At 48.0% G+C, this 18,570-nt stretch overlaps 1 protein-coding gene across 12 annotated transcripts in view; it reads right to left on the minus strand.

Annotated features, from left to right (window-relative positions):
• Positions 1-18,570, minus strand: part of NCOR2 (nuclear receptor corepressor 2) — a 238,186-nt gene that overhangs the window by 163,943 nt on the left and 55,673 nt on the right. For 11 of the 12 annotated variants that reach the window (XM_032705362.1, XM_032705361.1, XM_032705360.1 and 8 more), the window contains exon 2: positions 1,196-1,408. In XM_032705362.1, coding sequence (XP_032561253.1) covers positions 1,196-1,300 — 105 coding nt within the window. In that variant the 5' untranslated portion in view covers positions 1,301-1,408. Of the gene's footprint in view, positions 1-1,195; positions 1,409-18,570 lie in introns of those variants that run through there. The other variant, XM_032705350.1, reaches the window with a different exon arrangement.

The following is an 18,570-nucleotide window of genomic DNA, read 5'->3' on the forward strand; positions in this document are numbered from 1 at the left end:
TTTCTATTTCAAAGCCTTTCCAAACTCTAGCTCTGCTCCCTGTGCCACTCTGCTGAGGCCAGGCAAAGAGGGCAAATGAGGGAATTTCACCCCTTCACTGACACTTCATGGGTTTCCAGGCTCTGAAGTCAAACACTAAAACCAGCACAGACTGAACCTGACCATTCAGTAGCTGTCACTGTCAAATGTAACTCCCAGACAGAGTCTCCTTGCTGACTTGTGTTACAGCCACCTTCCTGGCTGTGGTCACCTTGCTGTGACCCACCAAGAAGCAGCTCTGAAGAGCCTTGCATGTGTGAGCCACACTCCAACACCTAATAAGATTCTTTTAAGCAGCCTGAGCTGACTAAAGCTGTTCCACTAAGGAGAGTTTCTTCTGTTAAGGGCTTAAACCTAAAACATTCGCCCATGAGCAAGCACAGATGTGAGTGACATGGCACAGAAAGAAGAGGCTGGATCCAGGTGAATCAACCTCTGCAAGTTCTAGTGCAGCCAAAAAAAAAAAATCATCACCAGCTTATACCCTGGTCCAAGAGGAGAAAAGACTAGGGGTCAATGTAAGAGGGGGGAAAAAACTGTGAAAGGATAAAATGGAAGGCTCAGCAGCTCAGTTATTTTCTTGCTCCACAGGAGTGCCACATGAAGAGAGGCAGGTCTCCTGAACAGAGGGTAGGTTCACTCCCAACAGTTTGTCTGAGAACCAGAAGAGCTCTCCCATGGGTGTGAGGAGCAAGGACTGGGCTCGCAGGGAAGCAGTGAGCCCATATGCAGGAGAGGATGGTCATTCCTTTTGATTCAGGGCTAAGGAAAGGCCATGCAGAAGAGGCTTGGAGGCTACGTGCTCCTGCTCCACACAAATGATCAACATTCCCCTTTCTCCCAAGGCTGGATACTGCACCCAACCAAACGGACAGAGGTGCTCAGAAACGATGAGCCCACGAGCACTGCCACAGCAAGTGCCAGGAAAAGGCTGGAAAGGGAGAGAAAAACTGAAAGCACCATATGGAAAAACAAAAGAGGATCCCACGAGAGAGGAACAACGAAATCCTGTACCACAGGCACGGAAACGGTCTGATTTCTGTGTAAGAGCCACATCCGAGAGCGGCGCGGCTGAACCGCTGCCCAGCAGTGGGGACACGCCGGCGGCTCCCACCCCGCGCGTGGGTAGGGAAGGGAAGGGAAGGCTTTGCCTTACCGCGTGTGGCCGGGCAATCTGAACCGGGTAGGACATGGCGTGCGGGGGGTAGCGCGGCTCGGCAGCGCGCCAGCTCTGCGTCACGGGCTGCGTCGATCCAGACATGTCGGAAGAGCGGGCGCGGCGGTCGCTGCTTCCAAATCGCCGACGAAAGGATTAGGAGAGCCGAGAGCTCCTCTTCATCATGTGTGTGCTCTCCGCGTCACGCAATAGCTGGAAGGGAACAGGAAAGCAGCAGGTTAAAATTCAGTCAACCACAGTCCCATGTGACAACCGAACATCAGGCCTTGGGCGATCACCAAAACCTCACTGCCCTCGCAATTCCCCGGCAGCCTCGTCTTCCGCTTGGCAAACGCCACTGCCAAGTTTTTGCTGTAGATTACTTCTATCACAGGGAAGTCCAAATAAAAGATTTTCCCAAATCCATCCCACCCAATTTCCCTGGAAAGCCTTCCCCCAGTACCAGCAGGACTAGACCAGTAAACTGCCAGCATGGCATGGGTCCTGTTGATCTGTGTCTCCAAGTCTCTTGGAGATGGGTATTTTTTGCAGGATGACTTAGTTTCCAAAGACGCAATCTAGAGTTTTGGCATTTCAACACAAGGTCCCTCCCCATCCCATCCCTTTCCACATCCACACTCTCACATGTCAGTGCCCTCCTTTCCAAGCTGTGGCCACTTTCACAGCCCCCTGAGGTAAGCCCTGATCTATGCCAGGAGGGACACCAGGCACTGACCTCCCCTGCAGCCATATCCATCCAAGAGGCTAAACTAAAAATCAGGACTAAAGCACATCACACATCCAGAGCCACCTGATCAGCCCCTTCTGATCAGGACCAAGAGTCTGAGAAGACAACACAGCCCTGAGGGTATTTTCACAAACACCCCTGCCACCCATGCTTTTTCTCCTGTACCACCTGTTGCAATTCCTTTTGCAGCTGCAACATAATCAGGGAAACCAACAAAGTCAGAAGATACTCCTTGGCCCAAAGGGAGATTTACAAGCTACTGATTTTTATAGATACTTCATATAGGTTGCTCAGTGAGGATTTTAAGCCTCCTGGTTTTCGTATGGATTACAATGAAAAAGTAGCAAAGGTCTAAATGCTGCATTTCATTGCTGCCAGCTTGAGGTGCATTAACTATTATTCACATATTATTGGTTAGTTATACAAACCATAAATTCCCACTGCTGCCTGAGCTCAGGGGATGCTACAAGGACTGATCCTAAGCAGGGAGAGCCTCAGCTCCCTGGGATCCATCCTCCATCCCACCCAACGCTGCGCACACTCGCTCATCTCCTGCTCAGTGCAGGTGCACGTTACATATAGACTTGTGCAAGGTTTTTTGGCAGCATCAAAATCTTCCATCAGCACATCAGGAGCAGCAGAGGAAGTTTCCAGTGCCACAAGCTCCCAGCAGCCTCTCCCCACGCTCATGGTCTCTGAGCATGGGGAGCACAGCCAGTCCCAGCCAACGCAACTTCAACTGAAACAGCGGTTGGCGTGTACAAAAACCAAAAAGGGGTGGGAAAGCGGGGGGGGGGGGAGAGAAAAAAAAAGAGGAAGCTTTTCTTTTTCTAATTTTTTCTCCTCCTGTGAGACCACAGATCAGCCCGTGCTGATAAACCCCTCGCTATCTGCTGCAGGCAGGCACAGGGCTGCCTCGCTGGTTTGCCGGCACTGACGCATCGATCACAGCCAGAAATAAAACCAAACCAAGGCAACGGCCCCCGGCAGCCCAGGCACGATGAGCAGCCAGAGGAAAGCAGCCTAGGGAGGCTCCCTCACCCAGAGGTCAAATTTTACGAAAATCATATTTTTCAGCAAATCCCCATGAAGTCTAAGGATGACAGACACACAAAGACATTGCCATGCTCCTGCCGAGCGTCAGGTGAACTCTTTGGAAAAAGGTATTTTGCCAAGTGATGTATGGAAAAACACACAGCAAGGTTTAGCTCTCAAGGTATGGAGCAGAGAGACAGTCATGTCTTTCCTGCTTTTGGCTCACTCCATGCACAGGAGCTGGGATTCCCCCCAGCCCTGCACCCACACATCCCTGCTGAGCCCCGGGGTACCTTACCTGCCACCCCAGGGAAGCCTGGGAGCAGCCTGACTCGCATCCCAGATAAGACAGCCTCCCCATGCAAGAGCCTGGCGTGCTCAGTGCAATCCACCCTGGGCAGGAAAGCCCCTGAGCAAGCGGGGGAATTCAGAGGCACCCAGAAGACACGTATTTATACTTCCAGTATGACTGTCCCACTTCCCCTCACGCTTCCGACTGGATGGGATTTTAATCACCAATTCCCACCCAAAGCTGGGGGCTGTGCCAGGAGCACGTGGTTCAATACCCTCTCTGCTCACCCTCCAGGGACACACCAGCACCCTCCCAGGAGACACAAGCACCTTCCCAGCCCTCCTGCAGCCCCTGTGTTTCTCAAGGGGTAAACCCTCCCTGCAGCTGCCAAGGACACGTGCACGGGGCTCTCAAGGGCTCCAAAAGCTCACTGGGATCTGCAGTAATTTAAGGTACTTTCCTAATAACGGATTCCAACTCGGACATTTTGGCTTGCAGCCACCTACAAGTTAATTAGCACATGTAAATATACACACACACACACACACAGACACACACACACTTCCAGCTGGGGGCCCAGATTCCTTGGCAGCTTTCAACAAGCCAAGGCTTCCCTGGAAGCTCAGCAGGTAGACCTGACCATACCGAGCCAGCTGACTACAGTAAAAGAAACAGGATGGTTTTTCTTTTTTTAAACTCTTCAGATCAGAAGTTAGGCTTAAAACTCAGCACCATGTGCAAAGCCACATGGTATCAAGCTCTAAAGCAGTTCAAAAGCTTTTTTGCCTCTGTCTGTGCAACCAAAACAAAGTTAACTGTCTGCTAGAGGGCTACAGGCACAGGATGAACTTACAGGGGCCAACAAAACCATCCTGCACCGAGTCACAGTGTCTGCGAGCCATGCCCTGCACTAATCACACAACAGAAAGAACACAAAAGGAATTTTTCCTTAACAAGGGCAGCAAACCACCTCTGTCTCCATTAAGGCTTCTTGTTAGAAGCCCTGGAAAAACAAGAGTGCTTGCAAACAGGCAAAGAAGCACTGCACAGGCATTTCCACACCTGCAAACAGCAGGTCACCAGCAAGATCTCAGGGCAAGGCCGAGGCCCTGGATGTTTCCATCACAGAAGGACTGTAGCCCGGAGCCAAATGAGGCCATCAAAGCACTGGGGTAGCTCCAGAAATGCCACCACCTCAGATCCCATTTTTACACTCCATATGCCCATCCCAGTACTGCTTCAGGGAGGAGGGTCCATGACCAGCTGGCAACAAGGCTGTGGGTGTTGCCACTGGGGAGTAAAGTGGGAGCACAACATTGTGCTGGGGATGTACTGGTGCCACTTCAGAGCTGGGTGCAGCTGGGACACTGCTTGGCCACCTATTCCCAGCAGAAGACACTGGGGTGCCTTCTCCTCCACAACCCTTTAATAATTATTTTTAAGAGAGGAACACAAACAATAGAAGCAGGTTAATGGAAATAAGAGAGAGAGAGTGCAGCCAGGCTCTTTAAATCTTTAAAATCAAACTGTTTGGTTCCTACTTTTCAACTGATTTTGATGAGGAACAGACATTGTCTCACAGGAAAAGTATTTCCCCCCCAGTTGGAGTCTCCATCCGAGACTGTTTTACCCACAGACCTGTGTTAGCCATTACAGCACTAGGTATGAAGAGATTTATGGTCTCTGATTAGGAACAGGAGAAAGCTGGAGGTTACAAGCAAACCCAGAATCAGGCCTACAACATGAATCTGCAGACAAGGCAAGAGACCACAGAACCTCCTAAACCCATTTAGGGAGACTAAACCTGTAGGGAGACCCTCAGGATTTTGCCCTGCTGCAAAACTCCCCCCATCCTCCCCCTGCCACCACCCTGCTTCCCTCTTTTTCCTCTTCATGTGCCATTTACTGTCTAAAATTGTTTTCCCATCACCTGTTCTCCCAATTCACACCATGAAAGGAGACTACAAGCCACTGCAAGTTGCTGCAGGCTGGCCCACACGTCAAGGAGCTCTGCCCGCACGCCCGGCTGTCCCAGCGCCTGCCAGCTCCCAGCAGCATCCCCAGCTCAGGCACAGCCCGTGCTAATGGGATGCACAGCACTGGGCCAAGCACATTCACATCCAGACCAAGAGACGGGCATGGACAAGCCCACAACACTCTGCAGTCATCTATGGATTCCCAGCCAACAGCACCTGGACACAGAGCTGTACAGCTCCGTGCTGGGCCTTCAGCGTAGCTCCCGACCACAGCAAAGCACGTGCTGATACAGTCAGGACCATGCTAAAACACCACAGGTTCTAAAATAAGGGTTTGCAATTAAATCCAGTTGCAAAAATTTTAATTAACTTCATTGAACATACTTGTTGCTCTTCAAAGTTAGAGCCAACCCTCCCAATCAGCTCCGGACTCCTCAGGGAGAGCAGAATTCCCAGGCGAGGTCCCTGGCTTTGCTGACACAGTACAAACGTGGGCCAGTTGCTGTAATTACCCTGTGCCTTAGTTCATCTGTCTGAAAGGTGAGAACAACAAGACACTCCCAGCTCACAGAAAATACCGGTTCATCCGTGCTCTGAAGAGGTATAAAGATCCCAATGAAAACATATGGCTCAAGTTCAAAATACACTTTTTTTTTTTAAAGCAAGGACATGCTGAAATAAGGTTAACAGAATATTTTGTTTCTTAAGTCCACAGTAATGTTACTCAACTTGTGGTCTACGGACCATGGATGGTCTATAGAAGACGTTAGGAGGCAGCCCACAAAATGACTGCAAAAGACCTTATTAAAAGGCAATGACTACTACTATCACACCATGCAGACAAGACAAATAAGGAAAATGCTGCTGGCACTCACCAGTGCATTTAACTGAAGAGTATTGACAACAAAGTCCATGTTTAATTACACTAAATGATACAGTTTTTGGAAAAAACAACAAAGTTGTCTTTAATCAAATGCTAAATACATGACAATTTTCCTCCTCAAACAAGAAATAAAAGGTATATATCCTCCAGTCAACTCGTGTAGTTTGAAATAAAAATTAGGGAGACTTTTGTTAATAATGCTTAACTAATACCGAGCTGTAACATCCAATTCCAAGAGTCCAACCAACCATGATGCTTAAAAAAAACCAGCACCCACTCGTGTGTGTCACAGAAGAGTGTACTGCCTGTCAGCCGCCGTCCTACTGATGTGCTGTACAGCTCTAGATCAAAACCAGACCCGGAAAGCAGCTAAGAGATTTACCCAGCCTTGCTTTAAAGGACAAGTGGAAGCAAAAACAATTAAGATGCAATGAAAATGAGTAGAGAGACGCTCCTGAGAAATGCACCACAACGTAACGTTAATGGATATGTCTAATCAATATGTGCATGAAATTTTCTTGGAAGACAGTTGACATTATACACAAATATTTGTATGTACTGTATCTATTAAGTCCTTTCAAGAGGAAAGCAGGCCGTCTGCCATAATTTTAGGGCTCTATTCAGAATAACAAAGATGACTATGTCAGTGTCTGCAGCCCAGGAATCCACGGTAATCACAGCAGAGCACAGAGGTTTTACACTAACAGTGCAGCACAGGGTCAACAGGAAAGATCAGGCACATCCTGAGCACCGTGGCATAGAGCAGAAGTTATTTCAACCCCAAGGGTCAAGGCATGTGATCCTAAAGCATTTTTCTTGCTTTGGAGGACTACAAAAGCCAGGCCAGGCTGGCAGCACCCTGCACATGATGGTCAGACCCTGCAGTTCCTCAGGTATCCCTCCAGCAGCAGGACCCAAAACAGCTCTTGTCCTGTTCCCCAGCTGACATGCTGGCAGCAGCCCTCCTCCCTCTTCGCTTTTGTCCAGATGACTTTTGAACTACATTTTTTCCCTGCCTGACCGACGGTGTGGACGCACAAGCAATTACGGCAACAGATCTGGGGGAAGAAGGGGCCTGCAGCACCACGACAGAGCTGCTCAGAGCAGGGCGTTACCCTTGTACGAAGGTACAACCGGTCCCTAAGGCTATGGAGGGGATGGCAGAAGCTCAAGAGCTGAAGTCTCTCATCCTGGTTTGCTGTCTCATAGCTGGAAACCTCCAGGCTGCATCAGCTCTCCCACCATGGTACAGCTCCACGCAGAACCGGTTCCTATCCTTGATGAAAGACAACTTCACTGCCCCACTCCTATCACTGCTCAAAGCCACAAAGCAGGATTTGCCACTTGCATTTCTCCTTTTCCATCTTTCCAAGCTATTTTCGGCACAGGACCCACATTTAGCTCTGCCTCGAGATAACCTTTGCCGGCATTTGTGTACAGATCTTGGCACTGCAGCGGCGCGGAGCAAGGTCAGAGGGTTGGGCTTTGCCAGCCCCACTCCTGGTTGTGTTTCGAAAGGCAGGTTTGCCAGATCGGCTGCTCTCGGCAGCAGCACGACTGGAAAGGACATGCTGACTGTGCACTGTGATTCCTGCCCCTGGAAGCCCTCACTCAGACCCCAGACCTCAGCAGAAGAACGCGGTTCCCTGGGAGCAGATGAGACATCTGCACACCCGCCCCACCACGGACACCCTTTGTCAGGGGAGCACTTGTAGTGGATTTCACACACTTTAAGTACATCTCAGCCCTCGGCAAAGGGGCTGCAAGTGACCTTGTGATGGCTCCCAGAGGGACATGTATGTGCTTAAATGAACAAGACTGACCCATTTCTCTTTGCAGGAGCACTCAGCCATCACTCCCCAGTTGCAGGGACATTGTCTTATTAAAATGCACAAGCCACACACCAAGCGCTGGCCTGGCCACAGCTCCAGCCTCAGGTCAGCACCAACGTCTGAGTCTTTGCTTTTCAAATCCTGCCACGACATGCTTCTTTTCCTCTAATTTCCCTACTCCCATTATTGGATTTTCCCCTTCTAATCAATTTTAAAAAAAGTAAGCACCTCCTGATTTTGCAGCTGAGACTGCAAAACCACGCAGACAACCCGTGGATCTTTGGACAGCGAGCTTGTCAGCAGGGAGTTGCTCTTGTTATGCAACAGCATCGTTGGTCCCTGTGCCAGGGCACCCATGGCCCTGCAAAACCCATTCCCATGCTGCTCTGCTGGGAAGTGGAGAGCGCCGGCACGCACACGGCCACACGCAACCCACTGCTACTGACTGACAGCTGCAGCCTAAATGCCCAAAAGGGACACTTCAAATAATTAAAGATAGTGACAAGGAACAGTGAAACAGAAACCCACACGAAAAGAAAAAGGGGAGGTGGGATTTGGATCCATGCACGGGCCATTCATGGAACAAAGGAGTTATTTTAAGTCTGGGCTGGAAATAGAAAACAAATTAGACCATGCGAGGCCTTTGTTGAAGATGATCCGCAAAGACAAATGGAAACGCCCGGAGAGCAAATTAAAAAAAACCTAAACATGAAACCACTCGGGCACTGGGACTGCAAAGGGAAACAGGGCAGGGGACTGCGGGAGGAAAGGAAAGGAGTGACAGTCAGATGGCCAGAGCACAGATTAGGCAGCCAAAAAGGAGACAGATAAGAAAACCAGTGCAGGACAGCAAAAGCAAACCAACAGAAGTGACTGGTAAAACCCCAGGGATGGAAAAACCGCTGAAAATGCCCCATTTTGTGATGGAAGCCCAGCCAAAAGCTCCAGATACAGAAATGCAGGAGCTGAAACTAAAAAGCACATCTGTTGGGGCAAGATGGGCTGTGCAAAGGAACAAAGCAAGCTCTCCTCCTCTTCTACCCAACTCCCTGCCTGGCAGCCTACAATGCTGCAATATTCACCCTGTGCTGCCACATCCACCAGGGATGGGATCCAGGCAATTTTAACCATGGGGCACAAGTAGACAGCCTATTCCAGGGCAAAGCTCTTTCTCTTCTCACTCCCAGACTGCACTTCTCTCCTGCCTCTTCCCTGCACACACTGTACAACATCCTTCCTACTTAGCTGCTCCCTCTTACATTAAACATGGGCTTAAATACTGTGACTGTTACGCAGTTCTAATCTCAGTTAAATAAACACACACCAACAGCCTTGAATCAAGAAAAAACCACGCAATTCCTTGCCATTGTGCAATAATGGTACAGTAACCGTGTGGCTATTTCAGCCACGCTCCCAAGTACATTAAACAGCACATTAACAACCGTCACTGTAACAACACATCACCACTGCGCCCACTTGCAGCTCCCAGGAGTCAACCTAAACCCCAGACTATCCAGATAAACAAGGCTTTTAAAATGCAAGGCGGGTTACAAAGCACCTGCGAGATTTATTTATATATTTTGCACAGAACACACTGCTCATTTGATTTTCAAACCCTTCAGTTCATGTTGCTAAAGAGACAGGTCCTCTGATGTCTTGGGCACGTTCATGAAAGCAAGGGGAGTCACTCCTCCAGATCCTTTTGTTGAACAAATTACTCAGCTCAGGAGTGACATTTTCAGTTATTTACATCCTGAATAAAGAAGGGAAGTTCATTTTCTGGAGTTCCTAAGATAAGTTCTTTGAGGCGGATTGTACCGCTAAACATTTTCTCCTTTCGCACGTTCCCAATTTCAAAGACGACAAAACATCTTTGCCTTCTAAATTATTCCTTTTCTTTCATGATCCTCTAATGATTCAGGAGTCTAAACTTCACACGAGGATCTTTGAAGAGCACCAACTGCCAGCATAAAAGCTGAACTATTGTGACAAACTGCACAATTTAATGCCTCCCTAGGAAGACACGTGCAAAGGAACCGAATTACCCTAGGGATCCGAAACGAAGCCTGCAAATAAATTAAATGACCTGTAAACCAAGGTACTCAAAAATATATGAGATGCTATGCAGCTGTGCCATAAAATATCACTAAAGGAGGGAGTTGCTTGGGAGCAGAGCTGTTTTAAACTAACCCATTTCACTCCGGGTTTGCACTGCAGTCACTACACATAACCCAGCACATCGCTGCACCCCAGACTCCAGATGGGAACTGAAGTAATGCTCCCTCAATTGCTTGTGATGGTCTGTCAAATACTAGCTCTGAACCCTCCCCTAGGCCTTCCTCCTAACATCCCCCAGGTAATTACTAGCAGATAGAGTCAGTTTTCAGCCTAGGTTAATAACTGAATTCTAGCTATTTGTTCCTGCACGTTGCTGCTGCTTTCATTTCTCCCCAGGAAAACTGATGAGAAGTTCTGGCTTGCTGGTGGCCCAGCAAAAGGAGCTGCTCATTAGTTCACTGCAGATCAGTCGGAGAGACAGGTCTAAGCGGTAGGAGCCATTAATTGGGTACATTCTGCTTTCCTTGTCCAGGTAATTAATAGCTTCTAGACAGAAAGTCAAAGCCTCTCTAGAGGCACAAAAAAAATCCCTCAAACGTTTGCATACAATGTCCAGCACCTCTCAGAATGCCAGACAATTGGCAGCGAGGGAAGGGGGGCAAGAGAACATCACCTCCACCTCCTCCTCCATCCCCTTTCTCAAATACCCCGTACACAAACCACAGCCCAGTGCAGTAAAACCATTCCGCATCCACAGGGGAGCCTTACCCTGAAAAGAAGGAAAAGCTTGCACAGCTCCAGCTCTCTCCAGCTTCTCTCCAAGGCAAACGGCACTTTGCAGGAGCCAAGCTTTGGGTTATGTTTCTACAGACAGTCTTACAAAACAGATGGGGATTCCTGATGTGTTTAATAACTGAACCCGCACAAGTGGGCAAACGGGATTTCAGTGCTTCCCTGCCAAGCTCAGTCCTGCTGACAACAAGCTGTCCAAAGCTGTCAGTCAGAGCCCAGCAGACCAGGAGTCCTGCCTTGCTGATCAGGCCTCTTCTCAAGCTGCAGCCTGGTCATACCCTTTGTCATTTGTCTCTCCTGGGCTCAGAGCAATGGTTTTCAGCCTGTCATTTACAGGCTTCTGGGAGCCTGTGGAATAGTTTGAAGGAGTCCTTGAAAGGTGACTGAAATTCATGTTACACAGATGAGACATCTTGAATGGTTTGCTCTTCCATGCAGAAGCCCTGAGTGCCAGTGAGACAGGGCCAGAAGACTCTGGTCTCCCTGCCCTGTTGTATGGGAGTGAGGGGAGAGTTTTGCCTTGTTTGCCGGCAAAATGCCCAGTCCCTGGGCTATCAGTCCAACCTGTTTAGCAATTGCTGAACTCAAAGCTATTTATTAATAATAATTAATAACTACTTTAAAAAAAAAAAAAAAGAAAAGAAGAGAAAAAACCACCTTAGCTGCCAACATCAAGCTATTCTCAAGATGAGTCACTGGCCCAGTTCACTGCTGCCGCTGTGCAGGCACAAGCAGGTACCTCCCACCCCCCTGCACCCACCTATCCTGGGGCTGAGGTTTCAGATGGTACTTCACCCTCCAACCTTTCAGCCATGTAATAGAAACAAAGAAAACCACGAGGGAAACATGTGACACAAAGCAATCCTCCTCTGCTGGGCAGCACATCTCATGGGCAAAAAGCAGCTCTATCTCCGAGTCATTGAACTTGGACCAGCCTGGTCTGGACAAGAGCACTGGGAATGCTAGCAGAGGGAATAGCAGAGTCATAGTCCCAAGGTCAAATACTGTTTTTGTAGAGCTATAGAAACAAATTATGGCATAATAATCTTTCCAGAGTCCATCTGGGAGGTATTTAAGAATGCTTCCCAGCACTTATGCACTGAGCTTGTAACCTTGATGAAGGTCTCAGATTTAAAGTAAGATTTAATTGCTGGTTACCTACAGAAAGAAAAGACATGGCATCCAAAACTGTCCCTGCTGAAGCAATGAGTTTCCCATGATATCAAGCTGACACAGGACAGCTTACACAGGGATAACTAAGACGATTATCGTCCCCAAATCTCCGTCACTTCTGCTTGGGCAGCTGAGCTGCTCATGAAACAACCACCCTTAACAGCTCTGGTATTTTAATGAGAGTAGCCAATAATGGTGGATTTCACTAAAAATAGCTGTGGTGCCTGTGAGGTCTCTGTACCATGGCATAGCACATGGCCTGCTGCTCTGTGGGAGCCCTACAACCCCCCCACCAAGCCCACACAGAGAACATGGATCCAACCAAGCCACCCCTGTCTGCTCTTCACACTTCACCCAACCTTCACCAAACACAGATTCTGCCCTCACAGAGAATCTTACTGTGGGAAAGACACTGGAAAACACACTCTCACAGGGAGAAGACAGCACAGAAGTGAAGACTTCATGGGAAAAATAAAAAATCAAGCCCAACGCTTTTTAAATAGCCAAGAGGCAGTAACACCACTCCAGGTGTAAAGCAGTCACATCAGGGATTACTCCTCTGTGCAGCTGGTCAGCATGTACATGTTCCTGAGGCTTAGTTGGATGGGAGGGTCCTTATTTGTCCATCTTCTGAGCTGCAATTCCAGAAGGATTCACATCAGCGAGTACCGATTACAGCTCACCAGGCACAAACATGCCACTTCAAACTGTAAACACAGAAAGTTTCTGTATTTGGGATAACTCTCCAGTTTAAAGTTGTACAGGAATTTTTATGGATTAACATAACCCCCCTCACCTTCCTCCCCGCCTCCACACTCCATGAAGCTCAGCTGCATTCTTTACCCAGGAAATTCAGTCTGCTTTAATACAAAACACTTGACCACAATTTCAACCGATGCAAGAACTGCCTACCCTGAAAAAGGAGCAATGTCATCCTCCCAACAGTTGGGAAATAGCAATCCTACGCAATCACTGCCAGACTCTCCCAGCACTTCCAGAGCCTCACAGCAGTAGCTCCACACAGCTCAGGGGTGCTGCCTTGCAGGACAGAGATGACCCAGGTAGAGGGTTTTTGACTGACTTAAACAGGCAGGATAGGGAGTTCCTTAGTCCTCCTCCCACAACTCTGGTTTAAGGGATGTGAAATGGCTTAATTATGCCCCTCAAGGCAGGAAGAAGTCACTTGTCTTTAAATACTCAGACTTTTATTGAGTTAACAAGTTTTAACAAGGTCAAGGCTTGAACGGTGAAGTCTTACCCAAAGGGGAATTTGCTGTTTCCCCTCTTGCAATTCATTAATGTCCCCCACGGTTTATTTCTGAGCCCTGTGTTGAAGTCATAAACTTCACAGACAGAGAAGAATCAAGAAAAAAAAATTTAAGCAGTCAGATGGGGTAAATAAACCTTCACTTTCTCCACCCTATAACAATGTCCCAGAGAAGCACCTGGCACTCAAAGTCAACACCCACACACCCACCCCCTCTTGGAGGGGGCTGCAGGCAGGGCACCTTCATCTCCTGCCACCTCCTGCCCAGCACAGGGGTGAGCTCTGGGAAACCCTCTCAGTTCAAATCATTCTGATCTCTGCACTGAAAACAGCTGCAGAACAGCTGGCTGGGAACCAAACAACGGGCACGGGCCACCACAGCCAACCCCTTCTCCCCTCATCTCCTATGGCATGGCTGGTTGTCGACGAGTAGGAAATCTCCAGAAACAAGCACACAAATATTGCAGGCAGATGCCAGAGGTAAGGAAATGAATACTGAACTGTTTGACAACATGGAAAGAGAAATATTAATTGCAGCCTTCCCCAAAACCACCTCCCTGCTCCCCAGCCCGAGCCTGAAAAAGGCTTCCCAGTTTTGTTTTTACATCAGCCACCCACAGGGCAGGACCATTCCCACGTCCCCATGTGCTCATTTGCATTGTCAGCCTCACCACAACATTTCCAAGTCCTACAAGCTCAGACTGCCAAGGAAAAAGCACAGCATTACCCTTCAAACATACACCAGTCACCAAGATCATTTAACCACATGAGCAGAAAGTCCCTTGCTAGGCAGGAGCAGGGACAGATGAAAAGTCAGCCCTTGCCAGATTTCACCTACACCCTACATCCCCGTGAGAAGGGCAGAGCACCAGGGACATACGTTGCCCAACCTGCACTTGAGAGGTTCTACTCATCGTCCACTTGAGCATCACTCAGCAGCAGTTACTGACCTGAGCAGAAGTGACATCGATCGGACATAAAGCAGTTTTAATTTCTCTGAGCAGGAGTTTGTAATGGTTTGACTGAATGTGCTTTTAAATCAGGTCTGCTTAAACTGGAGCCGGTTTCCTGCTGCGATTCAGATATCCCATTACACAGCTCATCCCAGCTGCCAGCTCTGTACAGCTCAAGCAAATGGAAAGTTGAGCAGTTGATGGAAAAAAATGCTTTTGTACACGAACAAAGAGGCCACATTAAAAAAAAAAAAAAAGTCCCCTATAACCTTGTGTACAGAATTTACCTTTAGTTTCTGGTACTTGGTTAAATAAAGGTAAAGCCAGCTTGGATGGAGGATTGAGAAATCTGATCTAGTGAAAGGTCTGGGGGGCAGGGGGTTGGAACTGGATGATCTTTAAGGTTCTTTCCAACCCAAAACATTCTATGATTCTAGGAGAACTCAGGAAGGCAGCACAGACACAGTGCAGGATGTGAGCTTAGCCTGGACTTCTTCTGCTTCAGAGCAACCTTCCCCCTCTCCCAGTCCAGCCCAGCCTCTTCAACTAAATTCCACTTTGGCATCCCATGCCTCCAAGCAAACCACCCTCTACCCTCTATGCTTTTTAGCTCCCTCAGCAAAGAGCTCTGTCAAAGCTCCCAAGGATGATGCCTGCAGGCAATGGGAGCAGGAATAAGGGAGGAGTCTGTTCTTCTGTGCCTTAAACATACCAAGAATAATCCGTAACAAGATAGTTAATACTTCAACACGTACAAGGCCTAAAATATAATTTCTGTCAAACTAATCGGCATTACAGGTCCACAGTGTATTTTATTAGCTGGATGCTAATGGAGCTACAATACATCAGGCCCCATTTTAAAAGTTACAAATAGTTTATAAAGGCTTAATCAATCATTAAATAGGTGTTTGAATAAATGGCTGAATCAATCACTATAAGCCATAACTCTAAGTAAGTTACTGGACTTTGTAATAATCTGCAATATCTCCAGCTGAGGTTCTCACACCTACCTGTACGACCCCATCACGTTGCAGACCTGAAGAACAGAACACTCTATCTATCATTTCTTAACTATTGGTACATAGGCTTTAATGCAAATATTTGCCATATATTGTCACACTCTATGTAGGTGATGTTAAAAATACAGATGAAACATTGTGGAGCACTAAAAAGCGGTCCTTTGGGATGGCATTGGAGAATATTTAATAAAGGCAAAAGCTGCAGGCTAATTTCCCCTGGGAGTTCCCACTTAGAGCCTGTCGCAGTGAGAATCCATCACAGACAGCACTGATTCACCCACATCAGAGAGAAAAACCACCTCTTCTTCCTTCCCCACTGCCAGCCCCAGGATATCACCCTTGGTATGTGAAGGAGCATCTTTTCCAGAGTGTTGGCAACACTTCCAAGCTGCAGTGAGCCCATCAGGAGAGCCTCACTCGCTCCCCAGGCTGCAAACCCGAGTGTGACCAGCCACCTCTAAGGGCTGTGAACATCCCACCACAGGTGAGCATCCAGAGAGGAGAGAGAGAGGAGAGAGAGAGGAGAGAGAGAGGAGAGAGAGAGGAGAGAGAGAGGAGAGAGAGAGGAGAGAGAGAGGATCCCTCTGCTTGGATGCTTGCTCAGCTTGGAGGAAGCCTCTGAGCAGCCTGAGGCTGTATCCAGTGCCAGTTGCTCCCAACGTGGAGCAACTGGGACCTCAGGAACTCCAGGTCTGACCCATGAAGCTGAGTTTCTCCACAAAATGATGTTTGGGAACAGCAATTCCCATCCTTGCTCTTTGGCTTCACACACAAGCTGCCTGTGCTCCCTCCTCCAACAAGGAGTTCTGAAGCAGATAAGTGAGGTGACAGAATAAGCCTCATCTCTTTAGATGGAGTTCATGATACTATGATATTTAATGTAGCATTTCTCAGGGAATGAGGTTAGGGGTAACAAGCTACGAAGTGCCCTCCCACCATCTCCAGCAAGGAGAAACTAAATGTCTTGACTGAACTCAGCCTGGGGCTGCTACGTGCCTGGGAGGGATAGGAGGAGAAAGGGCCAGCTGAGCAGAAAGGGAAATATCTCTTCAATTCCAACAAGACAAGGTCCCTGCCAGGAAATGCACCACCAGTTCCTCATTTGCTTTACTGAGAAAAGTTAAAAACAAGAGTGCTGAGACACGCAGCTGGAGCAGATGTTTTTCATTCTTCACTGTTCACAAGCAGCAGCTCTCCCCCTCCTGCTCACCCACCTACCCTCTCTGCTGGCATCCAGCAGTAGGAGCATGATGGAGAGGAATGGAGCAGAGCCCTTCCCTAGTGCCAGAGCCATCCCCTGGAGCTCCCACTGCAGCCTCTCTCACGAACCTTCCTGAGGTTGTGATCAAGCTCTTCTGCTTGATCCTCCCGTCATTCATGCCAGGTAACCTTTGTAAATGCTGCTCAGCAATCCCAAAGAGCAAGCCAGGCTGCAAGAGATGCAGGGATGTCTGTTTAACACATAGACTGATGCATTAAAGTCACCCACCCTCTGTGGTACCGCTGTTCTCTTTGGCACACCAACCCAAAGGTTAGTTATCAGAAGGTATTTAGATTTCAAAGTAAAACTGTTAAACTTTAAACCATTTAAGGTCTCTATCACACCCATGCGTGTGAAGTTGAGAAGGGAAAAGCATCCTGTCCGATGGGTTGGAAAGACTCCAGGTCACTGTTCCTTAGGCAGTGAGAGCTACTCAGCTGGATAAGATCAGCCACTAAGCAGGATTACAAATTTACCTTCCCTCAGTAGTGCGATCTACCACTAATAATCATATCATGAAAAATAATACAGAAAATGTTTTAAGGATTGCACTCTGAGTCACTAGCAAGGCACAAAATGCTCCCACAGCAAAAGGCAAAATTGGGCACAGAGACAGAAAACAGAAGACCACGATCCTGGTGTCAACAGCAGCATGGGAAAATCATTTGCAGTGCTGAGACACTGCAAACCAAACCAATGGGGCTCAGTTCAGAGGGGCTCTATGAGAAGCATCACCAGCTGACTCATCCCAAGAAGCTGGGATTTGGTGTTCCAGTGCTACCTCTCTGCACCTCTAACTTAGATCTGGACTGTGCTTTTCTGCCTCAGGACAGTAAAAATCAATATAGGCACCAGCTAAGACATCCAGCCTCTTCAGAGAATTAAGGCAATTTTTATATTCTTGCTCCCAGCCCGTCACACACTGCCTTGGGCCAGCATTGCCTTTGCTTGGCACAGAGCAGAGGCAGCTCAAGCAGCAGCATTGGCCAACAACTGCCCTACAATGCTCAGGTGTTACATCCCGCTTTCCCATCACCATTTGCACAGATATTTCAATCTCATTGCACTAATCACTGCACCAGGGAACAGTGGACTACTCCATCAATGACATCACTGGCAGATTTGATTACAGCGTTGATTACATCACCACCCACAAGAGATTCTGCAGCTTTCCAAATGGCACCGGCAGCTTCTAAATAGCTCAGATGGAGGAAGCCACGAAGGACGTATATATTTCAGAAGTCTCAGGCTATAAGTTTAATGGAAGAACTTTCAACACAATCTTTTGGAAATATCAGTACATGGACAAAGTATTTTCACATGCTGTTGCTAGTGTTAGTGAGCCAGGACATGGTCAGGAGAGTATTCTGGTTCCTGGAAAAGTCACACACACACAGAGCAAGTGAAGAACTCTGTGACACAGCGGCCAAGACGGAGACTTTGCGTGAGACATGCAACCAAGAAGAACGTCATCGCTGGTCGGGGGGCAATAGACAACCCAAGATTTGCCAAGTGCACGGTAAGGAATGTGTGTGCTGAACCATCTCCCTCTAGGGTGGGAAAAATACTTCTAAAAGCCTATTTAAATGACTCTCAGCAGAAGATAACAGAGGTTAGTAACAGGAACTCAAATGAGAACCAAGCACCCATCATGGAATCTGGCACTAGGCATCTGGGAACGTGAGAAGGACAGTGTTTTGCTGTCCCCATGCCACACACCAGCATTAGCTCTGTCACGGGTTGCTGCTGCTTGCTCAGCCTTCCCTCCTCTGCGTGGACTATTTGCAGCAACAGCATTAAAGCAACCATCAAGCAGATGCTTAAAAAATGCAGAATGACGTTCAAATGACATCTATCCATAAATCAGCCCAAACCACAAACATCTGAAGAAGATTTTCACTTAATCCAATTTACTGTAATCTCTCTCTTTAGTTAAAATGACAGAAACGTCAAAATGGGACTTTACTCCTCTGTCAAAGCATCTCATGGTGAAAAAGGAAAATAAGCAGGCTCTCACACGCAGCACCACTTATTAGGTTAGAAATGTCAAAACTGTACTTTGATTCTCACTATTAGCAGTCACATC

The sequence above is a fragment of the Chiroxiphia lanceolata genome, chromosome 18 (assembly GCF_009829145.1).
Source record: "Chiroxiphia lanceolata isolate bChiLan1 chromosome 18, bChiLan1.pri, whole genome shotgun sequence".
NCBI lineage: Eukaryota > Metazoa > Chordata > Aves > Passeriformes > Pipridae > Chiroxiphia > Chiroxiphia lanceolata.